Raw genomic sequence first — 24,590 nt, forward strand, 5'->3', positions numbered from 1 at the left:
CCACCCCTGCTCTGTACTGTACCATCTGCCTGTTTCTGTTGGACCAAAATATCAGAGGGATTCCTCTCTGTAGTTTGCCACATAGCCTCTCTCTCTACCATCCACATGACATAGCAGGAAACAATTCATCAGAAAAGGAATGGAATTTTTTTTTTTTTTTTGCATTCAGTGGTTTAATGATGCTGTTCAAATGGAAACGTTAGTTGTCATTAGCGATGGATGACTAAGCATTGGTACCATAAATGGGTGCCTACTCCAAAGCCCACGCAGGGAGGGTTTCTAGTTTCTGATAAAAAAAAAAATAAATAAATAAAATTCAGATTAAGAGTTTTATCAGTTTTTTAATTACAATCTTCTTCAAACTCAGAAGAAGAAAAAATGCATAGGTGCAGTATAAATGGGTGGAGAAAACTACCTTAAATAATATTTCAACATTATTAACATATTTGCTAACAATACAAGGATTATTTGTTATTTGTCATTACTAATTGTTAGTATTGGTAGTGTCAAATGATTGCAAGAAAGCGAGCTTTTAAAGTATCAACCCAAGAAAAGGAGGTAAAAAACTTCATCTGTCTGTCTCTAATGATTTGTCTAATCTTTCCTTAAATTTATCCAAACTACCCGTTTTTACATCAAATGAAAAGGGGTTTTTTTCCCTTTCCAACAATCAATTACTCTGGCTGAATGTAAATTTACACACATCTATTCTGCGACCCTTTTTCAATTTGTGTCCCCTTATGTGTGTTGTCTGAGAAAGGGCAAGGATGCCATCAACATTTAGTTTACACAATCCATTTAAAGCCTCAAACACTGCAAGCAGGTTTCCTCTAAAGTGCCACAATTTGCAGAACTGAAGAATACCCTTTTGCATCTGTGACTAATCCTGTTGCTCTTCCAACAGATCCATCTTTCTTAAATTTTTCCAGACTTATAAGCGGTATTAAAAATGCAGTCTAACCATTGCCTTATATAATGGGTAATCACTTTGTCTCTGCTGATATAATTCCTGTATATCATTGACAGAACACCATGAGCTGTTCTAGCATCCAGTCTGCATTGCTCAGTAATTGGACTATACAATTACTCCTAGGTCTCTTTTGTCCTCCACTGCCTTCAGTGTGGTTACCACCTAATTAGCATATTATTTTGGGATCACTGCTGCCCATATGTAGTACCTTGTGTTTCCCAATGTTAAACTTCAATCGCCACTTTATATCCCACCTGCTTAATTTCTGTAGGCCTTGTTGCAGCAGTACATTAACCACCCTGTTAGCCTTTGTATATATCAGAAAACTTAGACAATAAGTGTACACTTTCATTAATATTGTTAATAAATATGGAAAACAATAAGCAGCCCAGCACTGAACCTTGAGGAACTCCAGTAATAACATTAGTCCTAGAAGAGTAGTGTCTATTTATACCTTCTGTCTTCTGCTATTCAACCATTCCTTTATCCGTGGCAGTAACTAACGTGGCAGTCTTTCATGTGGAACGGTGTTAAAAGCTTTACTGTAATCTAAATATTTTGTCAAAATTAATTTTTGCATCTCGTTCCTTACCTACTGCAACGCAATAGGTAATTGGATTGTTTAGACAAGTTCTCCTCCTAATGAATTCATGCTATGATTGCCATATAACTCCATTCCTGTCAAGATGTAGTCATGCATTACATTAACTACTGACTGATATTTTCCCAGGAACAGAAATCAAGCTTATGGGTCTGTAATTACTCACTTTGCCCTCTGATCCACTTTTGGGATTCGGGGAGATATTTACGCATCTCAAATTTATAGGGACTCTGTCTGAATCCAAATATTCTCTTATAATTATGGCCAAAGATATACTTACCTGTTTTGCTGGTTCTTTTAATACAATTGGTTAGTTTCCTAGAGTTGCAGGTTGCCTTATTTACTTTTCGGTTCAACAATTTCTCTTCTTTCCGCTCAGTTATCAAAAATAATTTACCTCACAGTTATAACTTGATATATTTTTAGTATGTCCATCCATAAATATGGATGGACATACTAAAAATTGATTGATTAATTGCAGCATTGGATAAAACACAAAGAAATGCATACCTGCCAGTTTTCTGGGTTCTTCTGAACATCATTCTGACAGTTTTTCTCACAAAAAAAAAAAAAACTAGAAAAACTATAGCTTTGCTGCCAAGTCAGAAATTTGAAAACAATTCTATATTTAAAAAAAAAAAAATTTTTTTTTTTTAGTAAAGTTCATTTCATTTAACAAGTTGGCCATCAGGTGTGCTAGTCTGTTGTATAAAGTAAGTGGAATGTGCAAAATGTTACATGTAAGAGAGTGTAAAGTGGGTTAGATTGGGTTAGATGTAATAATGTCAGTCCAATTCAAGTCATCAAAATCTGAATTTTAAAAAATATGATTTTTTTTTTTTCTGATAAAAATTATTACAATATCTCCTGACTTTCTGAAAGTCTTATGTTTGCAACTGTGCATTTCATGTGATCTAGAAATATTTGATACCTTTCTTATTGGATGGTGAGAACATTTAGAATACAATTTGACCTGTTTTTGTTATAAGTTGATATTTAGCAGTGAGTTGCGCAACTGAACGTCCATTTTAAGTGTTTTCTTTCCTTTTCAGATAACCCTGTTGAACTTAGTGTGAAAGCAGAGGAGGTGGCTACTTATTATGCCAAAATGCTGGATCATGATTATGTCACTAACAAAACTTTTAATGAAAATTTTATGAAAGACTGGAGAAAAGTTAGTTTTATATGCTTATATCTAAGTACATACAAAGTAACTTATGCATTTTAAATGTTTGGGTATGAAGCATACCCAAACTTCTTTGTAAATATAACTTGATATTCACAGAATTGCTTTTTTTACAGAGAATTTCCAAATTATTATATTCACCTGAGCAAATTAACCCTTTCTTGGTTTTTATTGAGGATTTTGACTACAGTGTTGATAGCTTTGTTTATCTTTGTAATTGGTTTTGCTTTATCTTATTTAAAATGGTTTCTTTTTTTAAATAACATCAAAATGAAAGTTTAAAAAAAGCATAAATACATTGAAATTCAAGTTTATTTAAAAAAAAACAAAAAAACAAATTAGTTTATAAAGGAATCTGTCAGTGTTTAATGACTCATTTGAGAAACGAACCCACGACTGTAAATCAAAAGTATAGCCGAGGTCAATTTTAAAGAAATAAGAAAAAGCACAGTGTCCTTTATACGTGAAAGAATATACGTATTACTCCAGTCACTTTCTTTCCAGTTTTGGTCGTACTTCAAAGCCTGTTCAATTTGTTTCTCCTTCGTTACAAAATTGATTAGTTGTTTGGTTTTTTTTTTTAAATCTAAAGACCTTCTATATCCTGTATATAAAGACATTCTTCTAAATGTCTTTAGATACCGGATAAATTTAATATAAAATAAAATGAGATAAAACCGTGAGTTAAAAGGCGATTAAAAAGGTACCGTTCAGTGTATTTTTACTAATAATTGGCAGTAATTTTATTAGGGGTGTGTGTGTGTGTGTTTTTTTTTTTTTTTTTTTTTTTGTTTTAGCTTATGGCACTTTTACTATTTTGCCATTTAATTAAACAGCATATTCCTTTTGTTCCTTCTAGAGCTTTAATATTTGCTGGCCTCATGCCTCTATTGGCAGGTATGAGTGCCCTGTGCTATAACCAAAGGGAAACTCCTTAAAAAAAAATAATAATTAAATAAAACTAATAAAATGATTGCTAATATTGGTAAAAGGATACATTCAGGGTGTTATCAAGGGCTCGCACCATTCAATACATCTAAACAATAATCAGCAAAGGCTATTTGTTTCTGAGTTATATTTGCCAGTACTGGAGACCCTAAAGATAAGCCAAAGAGGCTTTAGTGACAAAAAAAGGTAAAAATTTATTAGCTTAGTGGCAGAATAACCACTAGCCCAACAGATAGTAGAACAGAACAACTACAGTGAAACTTCCCTTTAACGGACAGCCATGGGGAACGAAAATGTGTCCGTTAGAGAGAAGTGTCTGCTAACAAGAAGTCTGAGGGAGAAAAAAAGAAAGAAAGAAAGAAAAATCGTTAAACGTTTAATGTAAAATTAAATTAAAATATATACAGATTTTGCACAATATTTTTGTAAATAATATACATACAATTGTGCTATGCATATTATGACTTTATCTTAAGAAAAATACATACAGTAATCACTTATTTTCTTCTGCACCTTCTTCCGGCTGATAATTTTGTTTTCAACATTTGTTGTTTCAGGCGCCTCCGTAGCCAGGTGGGAAGGAGCAGCAGTGCGTAGCACACGCTTCTTGATTAGACCGGGGTTCGAGCCCGTCACCACCAAATATGGAGAATGCGGAAAGGTCATGGAATGACCACCGTATATCCCGGAGCAATATGGCCTTAGTTGCTAATGCTCCTAAAAACCAAACAACAACAACAACATCAACATTTGTTTGGGGTGAAGAAACCATCGAAAGTCCTTCAGTATCTTCTTCAGCGGCGAAAAACATTTTTAAACGATTGATTTGTATGAGCGCTTCTTTTATTTTCATCGGTGGATCGTCGTTAATATGTTCTTCGACAGAAAGACCTCCTTCCATTTCTTCATCCTCATGAGGAACTTCTTGAAAAATATCGATGATAATGTCGTTGATATCTAGAGCATCATCTTCTGTAGTGAGGTTTGAGTCTATATCTTTGTAGCCAGGGTCACTTGTAGTGGAAGTATCGTACATTATCAATAGATGTTGAAGTTCTTGTTCTTCTTGGTGCTCCACATTGCTGTTCACAACTTCAATTTTTGCGTTTGAGAAGCCAGACTTTACAAAGCAGTTCACGACAGTTTGTTTTCTAATTGCGTTTACTGAAGAGGAAATCCATTGAATCGCATCTAGGATGCTGATTTTCTTTGCAAGGTCACTCGCACATGTTACATCGTTCATGCTTGCAATGAACGATGTAACATGTTCGATGTTCATGATGTCTTAAAACACGTTTTCTGTAGTGAAGTTTAAAATTTTTTATTATCTCTTGATCCAAGGGCTGACACTCTGCAGATGTGTTTGGTGGCAGAAAAATGATTTGAATGTTGGACAATTCAATGTGCGGGTGAGATGCAGCATTATCCATGAAAAGAATAATTTTTCTGTTTTGACGAAACATGTTTTGGTTAAAGTGACTGATCCATTCGCTCATGATATCTCGTGTCATCCACGCTTTTTTATTAGACTTCCAGTCACCATCCAAAAGATTCAACTTTATGCCCTTGAAACAACGAGGATTTTGTGGGTTTCCTATAACAAGTAGTTGTTCAAAGTCTCCCAGCATATTTGTACACAATAGTACAGTCAAGCGTTCCTTAGAAATTTTTCTGCCCTGGCACTTTCCGTTTTTTAGACTCATTGTGTTTTCAGAAGAGCTTTAAAAAAACAACCCTGTTTCGTCACAGTTGTGAATATCCTTAGCTTCAAAATAACGACATAAATCTTCCAATTTGACGGTCCACTCTGTTACAACCCCATTATCAACAGATCCGCCTTCACTACTTACTGTTTTCCAATAAATTTTATGCCGAGTTTTGAACTTGTCTAGCCATCCCACAGAAGCTTTGAACTCATTTACTCCCATAGATTTCGCAACCTTCAAAGCCTTTTCCCTAATAATAGGCCCATTAATGGGAATTTTTTTAGCACGTGCACGACAAATTTGAAGTCCAACAGTTTTCGGGAATGATTTTTGAACCTGATCATTTACGTGTTGTCAAAATTGTTTGAGCAGTTAATTTTTCCCCTTTAGGATGTCGCTTACCTGCGTCTTCCCGATTTTGAATTTTGCAGCGAGATTGCGAATGCTATTTTTTTGCCGATCATACGCATTAATGAGTTCGACTTTATCTTTTAAAGTTAAATGTTTACGAGAAGACATTGTGCACTTCACACGACACTGAACAAAACTGAAACTGAAAAGACGAATGGCCGATTAAAATCCCCCCCCTCCCTGCACACACCGAATTCATCAGAAGTTTTACACGTGCCTTAAAATTCTTGAAAAAGGGTTTAGAACCGCGACGTAAACCTTGATAAAATTCAGAGAATCGGAAATAGAAAATAAACACACGATTGAGGCAATACGTGGAAGAAACGTTCCTAGAAAAAGGACCGTGAGCTCGCCCGCTGTCCATTATGGGGAGATCAAATTAAGTGCTAATCTAAACGAAACAGTGCAGATTGCCTGTCCGCGTCCGTTACAGACATGGAAATGTCCGCTAGACAGAAGAGAATGTCCGCTAGACAGAAGCTGTAAACACGTTAAAACCAATAGAGGTGAGTTGGGGAATTTGAAAATGTCCATTAACGAGAGGTGTCCGTTAGGAGAAGTTTCACTGTATATACACAAATCATGTATGGTGGGATGTGTTATGTGAGGGTAAATAATAAGCTAATGCTAAAATAGGTGAAATTAAGGAAGAAATAGTACCACCGATCATCCTCGAATACCCTAATAATTCGTGGAGTATAAAAATTAGAATACAAAAGCATAAGCCAAAGGTACTTGGACGTATTGGAATCATAACTGCCAACCCATGAGGTGGTGTCCTGGTATTACAGTAAGGCATATAGTTGTCATAGAATATGTAATGAATCAAATAAAATAAAAGAAATAGGAATTTTGAGAATATTGAGAAAAGCCCTTAAGTTAAAAGAGAAATTAAAGCATCAAATAAAGGAAAGCATAAATCAAATGGTTGTTTATGCTTTCCCTTAAAAGCCATGTCTGAAAATATAACTTGAAACAGATGATAAAATGATGGAATACAAAGCTATAATAGCCTTATTTTTAAGGTATGTTGAAAAATAAATCTTAAAGTAGTATTCTAAAGCCTGTTGTGCTATCTTTAGGTCCTGCAGTAACTGGAAAATAGCAATCAGAAACAGATAGCTTTTGCTGATTATTATATAGACATACTGAATGGTGCTAGCCCCTGATAATACCATTCATTGTAATAATTAGCAATACCTTTAATTAGTTTTTTTTAAAGAGATTTCTCTTTGGTTATAACTCAGAGCACTCCTAACTTTTCCTTGCAGTATTATTAACCAGCCTACAAATTTTTCTTATGCTGGGCACTAGTATCTGCTATTGGTATACTTGGCTTCCACTCTTCTCTCTAAGTACATAGCATTACAATTTTTTTTAATATTTCTCCATATTTTCTCATATATATATATATATATATATATATATATATATATATATATATATATATATATATATATATATATATATATATATATATATATATATTACAGGGTTAAAGGCAATAAAATTACACCAATGCTTTCAAAAGTGACCACCTTCTTTGTCAACAGTGGAATTTTCTAGTCATGATACATTCTTAAATAATGCCAGTAGAAGCTTGGTATGTGTTACTGAAAGAACATCCTCCACACAGGTATGGAGACCAGAAATGGCCCAGAAGCATGCTGTGTGTAATGTTCATCCCATCTGAGTATCACTGTCTCAAACAAGGGATAAATACGGACTTTGCTTGTCTCTGTTAATGATGTTATGTTCTGAAGAACAACTTTGTAAATTCTCCAGTCATTTCTCTTGCCATCTATGCAAATGATAAACAATAATTTCATTAACTGGAGAAATTTGATCTTTCTCCCAAAAGTATTCAACCACAGCAGATTCTGTTGCTTTTATATGCTCTCCCTGTGTGATTTTTAAACCTACACACTAACTGCCCTACATAATATTCCCCACAGTCCATACATTTGATCTTGTATGCAGTTGTTGTCTTGTATCAAGGGTAAAAGAACCTGTACCTACCTCGGTAGGTACAGGTTCTTTTACCCTTGATACAACTGTGTGCATCCTGTTCCTTGGGAGTTACATACAGTGTGACTGTCAAGCTCATAATATCCTTGAGGTCCATTCTGTTAAGCCTGGAAATTAAGGAATATATGTAGAGGCAACAGGTGTGAAAAGATTATACATTTTGTATTGATTGAACAGTGGAGTAATATTAATTTATAAATTATGTATGTATAGTAATTACTGTATGTAATAGCACATATGTTCAGTATCTTTACATACATCTTGTGTACACACACTTACATAGACTGACTTGGCTTTCCATTAACAACACCTACCTAATACACTCGCATCTAAAAATTTGGAATCACATTTCATTTTTCTTAATATTTAAAGATTTTGTTAAAATAGGACCAACTTGTTTACCAATTTTTATTAAAATATTTTTTGTTATATAAAAAATTAAAAACCTTATAATGTTTAAGTGGTTTTAAATAATATTTAAGAAATTTCTAGAATATTCTAGAAAGGTGCACAAGATTCCTGAATGTGGTAGAATGTTGTAGATGATAAAATCTTATGCAGGATACTTTGATGAAAAATCATTATAATTGTTTATATTAATCATTTCAATATTTTTTGCTCTAAATTTTATATATAGACACCATTCATTTTCTTAATTAAAAAATATTAAACCTTACATTGTCATAGCTAATAACAAAACCTGTTGTTATATGCTGTGACTCCAAACTTTTGTGTGGGGTGTACATTATCGTGGTTACCTTTTGTCCATAATACAAGCTCATACATGTCTTGGTATGGACTCCACACGGCATTGCAGAGTTCTTGTCATAGTGCTACATATGCATCGCAAAATGTGTGCAGTAATGCCTACACATTGTCAGTTAGGTGGTTTTAGCATCAAATCTTATTTTAAAGTAATTCCCAAACATGCTCAGTTGGGTTGAGATTGGGTGAATTGGGCAATTATGGGAGAATGGAGAATTCGTTGTCATGTTCCTGAAACCAGTTAGCAACCTGTCAGATCTTGTGGCATGGCACTTTTGGAGTTGTCTGGCAACACCGTCATTTTGAAGGGGTATACTTGGTCAGCAGTCCCATCGAGCTCTTAATTGATGGTGATCGGTGGACCTGGGACATATCATGAAAACAGTCCCCAAACCAATAACACCAATTTTCTCCAGTCTGCCAAACACCAATGGTGCATCTATGTGGCATGGCCTCTTGTTGCTTTTTCCAAATATTTATGTGCCCGTAAGCATGACAGAGTTGGAAACAATTCATCAGACCATCCAACAGATTTCCACATGACAGTGGTTCAGTGCTGGTGCTGTCATTTTCTTGTGCCTTGTAGTGGGTATAGGTGCCTGTGACAGCTGTCAACTACCATAGTTATACAAGCTAATGTTCAATGCATAGTCCACATGGATATTGATCTTGCTATTCCTGCATTGTACTGGGTGGTTAGCTGGGCCACTGTGCTGTGTTGTGAGTCGAGACACGTGACATTCACCATGGGTGTCAGCCTCACATAGCTATCCCACGTATAACCTTTGGCTGATTGTTTGACTGTTGTTGAGATACTGGCACCCACATCTCTTTCTCCCACAATCATTTGACATTCAAAGTCAGAAAGTGCTTGATGTTGATTCATTTTTCCTCTCAGATTCTCAAAAAACCAATTGCCATATGTTTCTCAGTTTTTGGTAGAAGATAATTTTGAGAATTATGAAGGTGCATGATAGTGGTTAATTCACTTTGAGTTAGGCTGCACTTTGAAAAAAACAACAACATACAAGTTTTAATACTTAATGAGTGCCCTTCAATAAAACTTCTTGCCTAACTACAGTAGGTTCCTCCTCTTCATTTATGCATATTCTGAAACATGCACTATTTGCATTCACTTTGGCATAGTCTTCAAAACACATTTCCCATCAAAATTTAAGTGATGTATGTCTTTTAATTTCTTGGCTATTATGAGACTGTTCTTTGCAATTAATAGGAGAAGGACATGAAACTTCATTCTTTCTTTGCATCATTTAAAGTGACAAATCCAGCACATTAAAGCCTGTTTTTTTTTTTTTTTGAGATGCAGCACAATTTTGTTTAAAATCACTGGATTATGCCTTGATCAAGTGGCCAAAGAAGCGATGTCATATTAAATATCAGGTACTCAACTGTGATTGTATGTAGGCCATTCACTTGGCAATGAGGGGCATAGTTATCCACAAACAGCAAATTTTTTCTATTTTCTCTGCTCGTTTGTGATTTAAGCCTCTGATCCATTCCCTGTAGATTTTTGATGACATCCAAGCCTTTTGGTTTGCTGGTTACATAGTCAGCATTATCTTAAAACATTTAAAGCATCAGGACTTCTGTACTCTTCCAATGATTAAGAGAGGCAGCTTCTCTGTGTGCCAGACATGTTTGCTGCTAGGAGAATGGTAATCTATTATTTTGCATTTTTTTCTGTTACTACAATGCGTTTTATCTGGTAGCAACTTAAAAAAAAAAATCCACTTTTTCAACAAAACATTTTTTAAATGAGTCTCTTTGCATTCCATCATTGCTTCAGCGTTGATAGCTGCAGCACTTTTTCAAAAGAGATCCCATGACATATCTTAAATTTCTGAACCATCCATTGGGGCCATTAACCATTCCAAGGGTACCTTTGCCTTTTGTGCTCTGACCCTACCTGTTGCAGCAGATTTCACTGAGCTTTTAATCTTTCTTTTTTTTTTTTTTTTTTTTTTTTTTTTTTTTATCTTTCGGAATAGTGAATACTATATATACTCTTAGGAATGCCAAACTGTTTATAGCCATTAGAATACATACCATTTTCTTAATCTTGTCTATAATTGGCAAAGCTACCTGCTTTGTAGGGGCTATACCATTACTGTATAATGAAATAAACTTGTAGTTGAAGTTGATTTCATTACACCAACAAGCATGAGAATTGCCACTGAGCATCGGAAAACGAGTGATATCTCATGGTCAGCCTGCAATCTCATCATTAGCTTCAATATTCTTTCATAAAAACAAGACAGTGGTGAAGATTTTTGGGTCATTGTAGAGAATTTGTTCATCTTTCAAAGTTGTTATAATAAATGTAAAATAGCATTAAGTTTATGGGAAATCAGCTGGGACCTATCACATGCGTGCTGGGACATATAAGAGTAACTGTAATTATCTAAAATAAATGTAATAAATAATAGAATAGCATAAATGTATTACTAGCTAAAATACTTTTACAACTTTTCAAAGAAATGTATAGTCAGAAATGTTGCATTTCACATAACAGTAGGAAAACTGTTCTGTTACTTTCATAATGATAGGCTATCACTGTAGTCTCTTTGTGGGGCCGGCCGGGCTAGCCGGGTGGGTAAAGTGCCTGCCTGGCAACCCACAGGTTGCGGGTTCGATTCCCGCCTAGGGCTTGGATCAAAGTACTGCAAAAACCTTGGGAGGTGCATTATGGCCACAGAAGCCGATGCGCCAACAACTACAAAAAAAAAAAAAAAAAAAAAAGTCTCTTTGTCAAAAAATTAAGCAAAGTGCTTGCACAATTAAAGCAAATAATGTTTTTATGAAGAATATAATTTGTTAACCCCTCTATATTTAGTTAACAGCTGATTTTTTTTTTTTTTTAATCTATGTGATTGAAGCAAGGTGGGCTTATACTATATTAGTGAAAAATACTGATGAGATAACTCTGCATTTCATCCATTCATGTTACATTGGTTTTTGTGCATGGAATCATGATTGCAGTTGCATACTATGCATTTATTTTTGCTTTGTCTGCACAGAGAATGTCATAGTGATTTGTAGAACCCATCTTTGTTGGTATGGTTCTATATATCACTATGATATTACTCTATATTGCAACTCAGTCAGTAGTACAGTTGTTTTGAAAATCTGTCTTGGTCTGCCACAAGCTCTGATTTTAATCCAGTTTTCCAATTGAACATTTCTGGAATGCTTTAGAGCAGCAGCTGAGAGCCAAACCAAGATGCCACAAGGTGAATTAACAGATATACAATATAGGATAGTTATTGCTTATCATCATTCATACAGTTTTTACTATTTAACTGTTTCCAAGTCTCCGACACTCAGTGGCAATTCACTCAGTTTTCTGACAAGAGACACTCAGTGGCAATTCTCATGCTTGTTGGTGTAAAGAAATCAACTTCTACTGCAAGTTTATTTCATTATACAGTACATAGACTGTTGGTTTAATGGTATGGCCCCTACAAAGCAGATAGCTTTGCCAATTACAGACAAGATTAAGAAAATGGTACGTATTCTAATGGCTATAAACAGTTTGGTATTCCTAAGAGTACAGTATTCACTATTCTGAAAAAGTATGCAGCTATCAGCACTGAAGCTATGATGGAATGCAAACAGACTCATTTAAAAAATGTTTTGTTGAAAAAGTGGATTTTTTTTTTTTTTTAAGTTGCTACCAGATAAAACACATTGTAGGAACAGAAAAAAATGTGAAACAAAAGATTACCATTCTCCTAGCAGCAAACATGTCTGGCACACAGAGAAGCTGCGTCTCTTAATCATTGGAAGAGTACAGAAGTCCTGATGCTTTAAATGTTTTAAGATAATGCTGACTTATGTAACAAGAAAACCAAAAGGCTTGGATGTGAGAATTTTGTAAGAAATGGAGAGGCTGTAGATCATTGCATGTCAGTCATTTAAAGCCATTACAAATTTTATTGAATGCATTAGCATTTTTTGGAGATGGATAGTTGAATAATGAAGTAGCCACTTCATTATTCATACTTAATGTATTAAAATTTTTGCAAGCAAAGCTAATACTGTCACAATCTGATTGTAGCTACCTGATCAAGGTTTCACTGAGAGGTTTCTCAGTGAAATTCCACCTATAATGGTGGTGCTTGGATTGTTGAAATAATGGAGAAATTATTTATAGTACACGTTGTAGGTGTAAATAGATGTAGATTGTAGATATCAACTACATGTAAATATAGCTGACAAGTCTGAATTTGGTCTTATCTGAGATATTAGAATTAGAATTGGCAAAAGATTCAAGACAGCAAGCTTTATACAGCAACAACAACAAAAAACTCTCATATCTTCCGTCCATCCCCCCAAACAATTTGCATAAGTCTTCCTTGAATTTATTCAAAACTACCCACCTCTAGAACACCAGATTATTATGGATGAAGGAAAATCTTTCCTCATATGGACGCCCTTTTACCAATCTCAGCAGGCATGTTGCCTGTCTTTAGACCCTTTCAAGTTTTTGGGATTTACTTAAAGATGTAACTACCATCAAGGATAAAGGGCGGAGTTTTTGCTTTCATACAATGGTCTCAGACAGTTTTTAAATTCTATACAGTGTGACCAACTGATGAGCAAATTCTAAATGGAAAAATAGAAGCTACTAGGCTTTTCATACCAACTAAGAAATACTCTTCAAGGTATAGGCCTAAATGAATGTTAGATTAACTAATGAGACTCGTGGCAGAGAAGAAAAATGCATGGGATGCATATAAATTATCAAGTGACACAGAAGCATATGGTAGATATAAGCTGGTCTGTAATCAAGTTACAAAGGAAGTTAGGAAAACAAAGGCAGATTACGAGAAATCTTTGGCAAAGGATGCAAAGACTTCTTCACTTATATCAACTCTAGAAGGAAAGGTATGTATCAAATTGGGCCACTTGATGCCCGATCATTTGACTTTGATCTTTCTCAGGTTGCTGACAAACTGAATGAGCATTTTGCATCTACATTCATAAATGAGGATTTCTTCAGGGGATGCCAGAAGTTCATCAAGCTCTAACAGGGTGCTAAATGATTTGTAATAACTTAGAGGAAAGTGGAAGAGAAATTGTTCATGTTAAACACAAGAAAGGTACCTAGGGTGGATGGGATCTGTCCAGTTATTAGTATTAGTAATGGCCATATGGTGCAAGGAAGCCTAAGGCTTATGCTGTGTGGTGCCTCCATAGCCAGGTGGCCAGGAGCAGCAGTGCGTAGCACATGCTTCTTGATTAGACCAGTGTTTGAGCCCATGCCCACCAAATACGGAGGATGTGGAAAGGTCGGGGAATGACCACCACATATCGCCAGAGCAATATGGCCTTAGTTGCTAATGCTCCAAAAAAAAAAAAAAAAAAAAAAAAACCAAATAACAGCTTATGCTGCACCAGCCAAAAAAAAAATAATTAATAAATAATGAAATGGAAATAGAAAACCTATGTGTTTCCCTCTTCTCATAGGTCAGCTTTATCCAGCTTAACTTTGAATTTTCCAAACTGTCAGCCTCTACCACCCATGTAACTTATTTTGGTAATTTATAACTCGCTGGCTAAAATAACACATCCTGCAATCTAGTCTAAACATCTCCCCCCCGTAACATGAATTTATGGCTCCTAGTTCTAGAATTATTTATAACTGAAAATTTTGCCCTCATTCATTTTACTTATGCCTCTCAGAGCCTTAAACATCTCAATCAAGTCTCCTCTAAGGTGCCTAGTTCCCTCATGTTCAAAGTCTTTCCTCATATAGATGCCCTTTTGCCGATCTCGCCATTCAAGTTACCCATCTTTGGACCCTTTCAAGAAGCTTTGTCTTTCTTTAGGCGCAGTCTCCATACTTAAACACAGTATTCCAAGTGAGGTCTAACAATAGCCTTATATAATAAAACTAGCAGGGCTTTTGTGGATTTATTGGATGATTGTTTTCTACATCAGCATGTTCGGGAGGCTACTAGAGGGAGTAATACTCTTGATTTGATTATCAGCAGTGATTCTTCATGCATTAAGAATCTGCAGATAAATGAACCACTAGGTGGCAGTGATCACAGTGTGCTGAAGTGGTACTGAAAGAGGTAACTACCATTAGGGGTAAAGGGAAGGGTTATTGCTTCCGTAAAGGCGACTACGATGGACTGAGACAGTATTTAAATTCTATACAGTGGGACCAACTGATGATGTTACCAACAGCAAATTCAAAATGGGAAGCATTCAAAGAACTTATCTTGGAAGCTACTAGGCTTTACATACCAACTAAGAAATATTGTTCAAGGTTTAGGCCAAAATGGATGTCAGATGAACTAATGAGGCATATGGCAGAGAAGAAAAATGCATGGGATACTTACAAATTAACACATGACACAGAAGCCTATGATAGATACAAGTTGATATGCAACCAAGTTACAAAGGAGGTTAGGCAGGCGAAGGCAGATTACGAGAAATCCTTGGCAAGGGATGCAAAGAAAAACAGCAAAGAGTTCTTTACTTATGTAAACTCTAGAAGGAAGGGGATGAATCAGATTGGTCCACTTGATATTGATGGGTCAACTGCTGATGATCCTGCTCAGGTAGCTAACAAACTAAATGAATATTTTGCATCGACATTCACACATGAGGAGTTATTCAGCAAGGGGAATGCCAGAGGTGTATTGAACTCTAGCAGTCAGCTACAGAATCTTGAAATAACTGGGAGTAAAGTGGAGGAGAAACTGTTGAAGATAAACACAAGAAAGGCACCCGGGGTGGATGGGATCTATCCAGTTATATTAAAGGAGGCAGCAAAGGAAGTAAGCAAACCCTTAGCCATAATTATGAGAGCTTCCTTGGACTCAGGGGAGGTACCCATAGACTGGAAATGTGCAAATGTGACCCCAATTCACAAAGGAGGATCAAAGGCTGACACAAGTAATTATAGACCTGTGAGCTTAACTTCTGTTCCAGGAAAATTAATGGAGGCACTGGTTAAAGAAGCACTGCAGGATCATTTAGACAAGACTTCAGTTATAGCTCAGACACAGCATGGTTTTGTTAAGGGGAAGTCTTGCCTGACCAACTTGATTGGATACTATGATGCAGTCACAAAAGAACTGGATGCAGGGAATAACTTTGATATTATATACTTGGATCTTAGAAAGGCTTTTGATACTGTTGCACATGGAAGACTGCTACACAAATTGGAGCAGTGTGACATTGGAGGCAAATTTCTGCTATGGATAAAGGGGTGGTTGAGGGGGAGAAGACAGAGAGTGGTAATCAATGGACGCTGCTCATCGTGGACTAATGTTATTAGTGGAGTCCCTCAGGGCTCAGTGTTGGGTCCATTATTGTTTTCTGTATTTATAAATGATATTGATGATGGTATATCAAGCTTAATGTCCAAGTTTGCAGATGATACAAAGGTTGGCAGGGTTGTCAAGGACACTACTGACACTATGCTGCTGCAACAGGATCTGGAAAGGTTGAGCAGATGGGCTGAGAGGTGGCAAATGAAGTTTACCATTGACAAATGTAAAGTACTACACATGGGAAACAGCAACCCCAGAGCAACGTATCAACTCTGTGGTACTACACTGACAGTGGTAGAGAATGAAAGGGACTTTGGGGTGATTGTGCAGGCAGATATGAAGTTCTCTGAGCAGTGCAGACGGGCTGCAAGAGTAGCTCATGGAGTATTGTCAATGATATACAGGAATTTTTCCAGCAGGGATAAGGAGGTGATTATTCCATTGTATAAGGCAATGGTCAGGCCACACCTAGAGTACTGTATACAGGTCTGGAGGCCTCATTTCAAGAAGGATGTAGAGCTGCTGGAACGAGTACAGAGAAGGGCAACAAGATTAGTGAATGGAACAAAGGGGTGCTCTTACGAAGAAAGGCTTAAGTTTTGCAAATTACAGTGTCTGGAGACTAGGCACCAGCGAGGTGATCTGATAGAGGTGTATAAAGCCTTGAATGGTTTAAGCATGCTCAATGCTGATGGGATTCTTCCTCTAGCTCAGAAAAATCACCTGAGAGGGCATAAATTCAAATTGAGGAAAGACAGATGTAGGATAGACGTGCGGAAATTTGCCTTTAGCCAGCGGGTGGTTGGTTGGTGGAACAGACTGCCATCCCTTGTGGTGGAGGTTGATGGCCTGAATAAGTTTAAGGCTCAGCTGGACAGGTATTTTGAACGAACAGAGGGGTGAAGTGGAAGTGGGTTTTTTTTTTTTTTTTTTTTTTGGCTGATGCTGAATAAGCTTGCTTTCTTGCATCAAATGCCTCTACTAATGCTAATGCTAATGGGATCATGACGTCCTTATCTCTACTAGCAAATGTTCGATCAATCATTGATAGGACACCATGGGCCTTCCTTGCAACCTGTCTACAATGCTCAGAGTATGACCATATCATAAATCCCAAGTCCCTTTCTTCGTGTCTGACTGTATCGTAACTCCCAAGACCCTTTCTTCCACTACTGACTTTAGTTCTACTCCACAAAGTGTATGAGTTATTTTGGGGTCACTTTTCCGCAAGTGTAAGACCTTGCACTTTACTGGATTAAAGCTTAGCTGCCACTTTTTCTGACCATCCCTGAAGTCTATCTAGGTCACTCTGAAGAAGCTCTGCTTGGCGGTGATCATTAATTACGCTACCAATCTTTACATCATCTGCAAATTTAGGCATCACACCCTCTATCCCTTCATCGATGTCGTTTATATGAAAATCAAACACGACAGTGGTCCCAAGACTGATTCTTGGGGAACCTCACTTCTCACATTAACCCGAGGAATAACCATTTATCACAACCCTCTGCCTCCTGCCCTGAAGCCATTCTGCTAACCATCTAAGGATTTTCACTGATCCCAACCTGTTCCATCTTATAAAGTAACCTGCTCATGTAAGACTGAGTCAAATGCTTTGCTGAAATCTAAATAAACATTGTCGAAATTATTCCCTAAATCTAGCTCATGAGTGACCCTGTGAAAAAAGCTAACCAGATTTGTTAAACATGAGATTTTTCCTTTACAAAACCATGCTGCTTATCCTTCAGAATTCCATTTCATCTAAATGATCTGGAATTCCACCCTTGATCATTGCTTCCATGATTTTCCATACTACTGAAGTTAAGACTGACAGGTTGGTAATTTTCCACACTAAGGGTGGTTGCTCTTAGAACCACCCTTATGTATTGGCACTTTGACACTTTTCCAATCCAATGGATTCTCTCCTGAGTCTAGTGGTGTTCTCATAATTAGCCTCAATGGTTCAGTGCACTCACTTGCCCCCTCCCTAAAATTGTAGGGTATATGCTATCAATCCTACGAGCCTTATTCGCCTGTATGCTCAAGTTTTTTCATTAAATAATCATGTGAAATTTCAATATCATTAATTACATTTTTCAACTTCACTTCCAGGATTTCTCATTGACATAAAGGGTTTTTCTTCTGTAAATATTGATGCAGAGTAATTGTTGAATTTATCTGCAACGTCAGCTGAGGTATCTAATACTGTCCCACATCCATTACATAAGGGTGCGATCTGGTTTGCCCTCCTCTTCTTTGCATTTATATAAGTGAAGAATTCTTTATCCCCACTCTTTGCCAGCAATTTCTCTGCTGGCAAAATAATCTGCCTTTGCCAGTCTAACCTTTTCTGTGGCACTATCTCCCCTTTTTATTGCTCTGTAACTTTTTTATGCCTTGTTTTTCTGCTCAAGTAATCTGGCAACTTCATTATTCATCCAATTTCAAATCTTCCTCTTACAGTATTTTTTTTAATGGTATATACGCATTCAAGGCTTCTGCGATTAATGTTTTAAAGATATACCGTAATTCAATTGTATTCGCTTTCTGTGAAATATCTACCCAGCTAATAGAGGCCATGTAGCACCTTAAGCTGTCGTAATTTCTTTTCCTGAAATTATAGCCCATTCCTTTGCCTTTAACTACTGCTACCTCTCTCTTCATCATCCATCGTAGAACTCCGTGATCCTTTCCTGCTACTGGTTCTGTCGTCTGGTTCACTGGTGATGATCAGGTCTAGAATATTCTTTTACCCAGTGCTTTCCCTGACATGTTGCTACAAATAACAATCATCTAGTTGATTAAAAAATTTTGTCCCCCATGTCGAGTTTGCTTCCCATATGTTCCAATCAGAGGCAAATTAAAATCACCCATAATAAGGCGTTCACGCTTACATGCCCATTCCATTTGCATGCAGAGGCTCTCATCATAATCTCCACAATCAACTGGCCTGCAGATTACTCCCACTCTCATTATATATATTTGCTTCCAACTATATCACACCATACAGATTCTATACTAGCATACAAAGCACTTGAATCCGGGAAAGCTTTCATCGCACTCAGGCTGCTTTTGATGAGAAGCATGATACCACCATCCCTTCTATCTGCTCTATCCTTCCTAAATACATTGCACATACCATACTGAAACTCATCATCCCCTATATCCAGGTGGCACCACGTTTCTGTAAGCCCTATTATGTCAGCGTTACTTGTCCTAACCAGCAGTTATATTAAGGGAGGTAGAGAAGGAAGTGAGCAAACCCTTAGCCATAATTATGAGAGCAGCCTTGGATTCAGAGGAGGTCCCCACGGACTGGAGATGTGCAAAAATGTATCCCCAATTCACAAAATGGATAAAAGGGTGACATGAGTAATTACAGACCTGTTAGTTTAACTTCTGTTCCAGGGAAAATAATGGAGTCACTAGTAAAAGAAGTAATGCAGGATCATCTAGATCCTGTTTGATTGGTTACTACAATGTGGTTGCATAGGAACTGGATACAAAAAGTAATTTTGATATCATATACCTAGATTTTAGGAAAGCTTTAATACTGTTGCATATAAAAGACTGCTGTATAAATTGAAGTGTGGCATTAAGGGAAAGTTTTTGCTATGGATAAAGGGATGGTTGAGTGGGGGGGAGGACTTTGTGGACTAATAACATTAGTGAAGTCCCCCAGGTTTCAGTGTTGGGTCCATTTTTGTTTTCTGTGTTTATCAATGATATTGATGAAGGCATATCGGGTGTAATGTCCAAGTTTGCAGATGGTTCGCAGGGTGCAATAATGATAGTATGCTACTGCAACAAGATCTAGAAAAGTTGAGCAGATGGGCTGAGAAATTACAATTAAAGTTTAACATTGATAAATGCAAAGTACTGCGTATGGGTAGCAGTAGTCCCAAAGTAACGTACCAACTATGTTGTACTACACTCAGGGTAGTGGAAAATGAGAAAGCCCTACGGGTAATTGTGCAGTCAGATATGAAGTTCTTTGAGCAGTGCTGCCAGCACAGCTCATGGAGTTTTGTCAATGATATACAGGAATTTTGCTAGCAGGGATAAGGCAATGAAGATAAGGAGGTGATTATCCTATTGTATAAGGCCATGCATGGTCAGGCCACATCTTGTACTGCATACAGGTCTGGAGGCCTCATTTTTGGAAGGATGAGCTGCTGGAACAAGTACAGGGAAGGGCAACTATATTGCTGAGTGGATCAAACGGGTTCTCTTACCAAAAAAGACTTCACTTCTGCAAATTGCAGCATCCGGAGAGTAGGTAACTGCGAGATGATCTGATTTAGGTGTTTAAGGCTTTGAATGGATTGTGCACACTGAATTCTGATGGGATTCTTCCTCCTCAGATCAGACACACACGTGAGGGGGCACAAATTCAAAAGTTGTGGTCTGCCTTAGGTCCTCCTTGCTGCCTATCTACGCTGCTCTGAGAACTTCATGTCTGATCCTATTACAGGAGTATCAAAAAGTTCATACCCTTACCTAGAAATAATAGCCCTAGAAAGGTGAAACTTCACAGAAGCTTTAATCCTTTTCTAAGGTGCCTCCGTAGCCAGCTGGGCAGGAGCAGCAGTGCGCAGCACACGCTTCTTGATTAGACCAGGGTTCGAGCCCGTGACCACCAAATACGGAGGATGCGGAAAGGTCAGAGAATGACCACTGCATATCCCCGGAGCGATATGGCCTTAGTTGCTAATGCTTCTAAAAACCAAAATAACAATAACAACAATAATCCTTTTCTGTGTGCTCTCCATGTTTATTAACACATTTCTTCCATCTGTGGATCAGTTGTTTAATGCCTTGATCATAGAAGTCCACACTTTTTGCCTGAAACCACAATTCCACTTCATTGATTACTTCCTGAGACAAATCAAAGTGGCATCCATGCAATGGTTTCTTCTTTGATGAAAAAATTCATCATTTGCCACCAACCGATCAAAAAGTTCTCAACATCTGCATTTCACAAATGGCAAGAACATTGACTTTGCTTCTGCAAAGGCATCAGCAATCTTGGAGCCCATTGTGCGGAGAGCTTAAAAAATGCTTTGGGCAGACTCGTAACTAATTCCCACTGCATTTGCAATGAAATTAATTGTCACATGTTTATCACTCCGCACCAGCTGCTCAACCTTTGCAACCATCTCATTGTCTGTAGATGTTGATGGCATTCCTTCTCCTAGCTTGTGAAAGACACTTGTATGACCACACTGGAACTTCCGTTTCCACTTTTTTACAGTGTCATGGGATGGACAATTCTGCCCACACACAGTTTTCATTTCTTTGTCAATTTCCTGAGCTTTCTTGCCTTGCAAATTCAGGAACTTGATCACTGCTCAATACTCCACTTTGTCAACCATAGCGACCTTCCTCAAATTCCGGAATGAAATTTCACATGTTAGTTTTTGAATATGTAGACAACTTATATTAAAAAAGGCACCTTCCTACTGATGTTTTATTAAGTCAGGATACAAACTTTTTGATACCCCTTCGTATAATCCTGAAATCCCTAAATCTCTGTCTTCCTCATTTAACTTTTTTAAGCACATTCCAGTAGTCTTCCTGATACAAACATTTTGTAGTATAGAATATTTACATATATACTAAAAACATGTAAAGAATGGTTCCCTTTTTCATTTATTGTCTTTAAAACAGTGACTCACTACACCAGTCTTTCCTTCTGAATAAACTTTTTCTAATCCAATGATTCTCACACATTTCAAAAAATATCAATTTTAATTGTCCCTCAAGGATTCTTTGGACACTTACATTTGTAATAAACGAAACAGGCAAAAGTTGTTTACTTTTTAAATTATTTAATAGAGTGCAAAATTGCTCAATGTGAAATTTGGGCATTTCTCCTCAAATACAATACTTAAAGATACAATACTCTTATTCTTTTGAGTGCCTTATTGTCTTCAAAGAAGATAATAAGGCACTCAAACCTACATTGGTATAATAATGTTTACTTCTGATTTGGAAATATGTACATAATGGAGTGAAATGTTTTGTGCTATTTTCTTATCACTTCTTCAGTAACAGCTGTCTTTTCAATATCACTCTCACAAAAGGTAATTTAGGTCACAAAAACTTATTGGAAAATGCCACAAAATTTTTGACTCCATTATGTACATATTTCCAATTCGAAAATAAAGATAATTATAACAAGTAGTGTTATTTGGAATTTTGTATTAATAGTGCAAAATCTTGCAAGGAAGCAAGCTTTATACATCATTGGGATGGGGGGCTACACACCTCATCTGCCTACCTCAAATAATATATCTAATTCTTCCTTTAATTTATTTTATTTACCCGCTTCCACTACTCCAGATGGTGATTGTTTCAGCAATCAACTACTGACTGACTGAAAGCAAATTTTTGCACATATATCCTGCTGCCATCCTTTTTCAATTTATGTCCCTTTGAATGCCATCACAATTAAATTTAATTAGTCCATTGAAGGCTTAAACACTTCAGTCAAGTCTCTACTCTCGTGCCTAGTTTCAAGCACTGCAACTTACAGAACTGAACTCTGGTGGTACAAGTAGTTCTTAACTAATCTGGTTGCTCTTCTCTGCTTCTAGACCTGTATGTCTCAAAATAAGACCTCTAACCATTACCTTATACCAGGCCTGGCCAACCCGAATCGTTCTGCAGGCCACCTTGACGAACTAAGATTTTCCACAGGCCACACATAAAATAATCTTTTAAAAATAAAAAAATCAAATGCTATAAAACTTTATTTTATTCATTCGTTTTTATTATATTTCTGCATCAATGAGATATTTGCTTTTCATTGCGATCACAAATTTTTTAAAAATCTACTTCAGTATTGGTAGTTCCAGATTTTCATGTTATTGAAGCTCCATTTACTTTTAATAAATTTCATTTTTGAAAAGAAAGTGTCACAAATGTATGTAGCTCTGAAGGCACTCACAATTTTTTGTGCAAAAAAATCTTAATTTGGGATACATTTCCGCTGTTACAAACGTGCTATAACAGTTGATTTTTTATGTTGTGGCGTGAATGTGTTTTAATTTATTGTTGCACTGTAAATCTGTTACTTCCATCTGCAGAGTTTCCAGGACAGTGGAAACGTCGACAATGATCAAATGCTGCTGAAAGTTTTTTTTTTTTTTATTTCATCGGCATACTTTGAGAAGTCGTTATTTATCATGCCTAGTGCATGTTTATTTCAGGGGAGTGAAGTGTTTTCCTAGTGAGTTTATAAATAAGACCCCAAGGGGTATTATTGCCAGGTGCATGGATAAAATTCCTCCACGTTGTGCATTTACAGTCAAATAGCCTTGATGTACTTTCAAATAGCCATTTCAGTACTTGATGGATGTTCTTGCTATTGTACATCAGTAGGCAGCCAGCTCCACAATTGGAAGGCACAACAAGCACAAAAAACATCTTGACATGGAAAATTCAGGTTATGATTCCACCAAGCTGTTGCACAAAAATTTTCTTCCCATCATCATAAGAGCACGCACTGAGTACAGTCGGTTCTGCTATAATGTGCATTTTTGACAACCCGAATTTGCTCAAATGTGGTATAATGCGATTTTAGCGTTGGCTCATGCGCGATTTCGTCTGCAAGTAACATCAGGTGAATGCAAAACCTGGAAACAAGCTGAACATAGTGACCTGTGCATCAATACATACAAGTTTGCAAAGCTTAAAAATAAATATCAAGTGTGTGAGAGCTATATTTCCCATTTACTGTACAGCAGGCCCCTGTTATAACGCGGTTCACTTTACGCTGATTCGCTATAACGCTGTTCTTATATTATAACCCGTATCTGACTATAACGCTGTCAAAACTCACTATAACGCTTTTTTACTAGTATACAGATTGAATTTTTGGCAAATCCGTCTTCAGTCCAGTCTGTTTTGAGCCTTTTTTTTTTTTTTTTTTTTTTTGGCAAAAGGAGAAAATAGCCACCATGAAATTAACTACAGTAATTATTTTTATAATTTCTACTCTATGTACAAAATTGAAACTTTCAATATGCTCTATTTTCTTGGTGTGGATAGTTTCAAGGGAGAAATTCTTTTTTAGTACACAAGTTGAAAAAATTTACCATCCAGTGTCATATGCTGTTATGAAGTCTGCATTTTCTGTTCTGACCTGTAATAGAAAGATACTAAAAATAGATTTACTCCCTATCTCTTCTTTTGTTTTACTGTGGGAACTATAACTTGCGAAACGCTTTTCACACAATCAATCCCATGAGTGCTAAATGCAGTGCTGTTTCTTGTACAGTACAGTATTCTCTTGTCTTCTGAACTCCTCTGACCTTGTGGTAACCCGAAGTACATAAAATTTGTTTGTTTTACTGTTTTGAAAATTCCATAAACATTCTCCATGACTCACACCATAATTTATTACAGTATTTTCGTGCAATAAACAACCATTTGATTTTACTGCACGGTAAAATCGAACTTTTCAGATAAATAAAACATTTGTCACCGTCTTCAGCTCACTTGCCAGAGGAATTCTAGATTTAATTTAATATCACAATCAGTGCAACGCAGTTACATTTGCAGAGAGTTATGGCGGATAAGAATGAAAAAGCAACAATGTCTGGACGCGGTGCAAAGATTGGAAAGGTAAGAAAAACATTGAGTTTGAAAATTAAATTAG

General features: G+C 36.7%; 1 protein-coding gene across 1 annotated transcript in view; it reads left to right on the forward strand.

Annotated features, from left to right (window-relative positions):
* LOC150082804 (DNA topoisomerase I, mitochondrial-like) overlaps positions 1 to 24,590 on the forward strand; it is a 214,617-nt gene that overhangs the window by 101,083 nt on the left and 88,944 nt on the right. Inside the window, exon 6 of the mRNA XM_090378288.1 lies at positions 2,624 to 2,745. Within this exon, the coding sequence (XP_090234414.1) occupies positions 2,624 to 2,745 (122 nt within the window). The remainder of the gene's footprint in view (positions 1 to 2,623; positions 2,746 to 24,590) is intronic.

Source organism: Mastigoproctus giganteus, chromosome 7, assembly GCF_048544385.1.
Source record: "Mastigoproctus giganteus isolate SK-2022 chromosome 7, ASM4854438v1, whole genome shotgun sequence".
Classification (NCBI taxonomy): Eukaryota; Metazoa; Arthropoda; class Arachnida; order Uropygi; family Thelyphonidae; genus Mastigoproctus; species Mastigoproctus giganteus.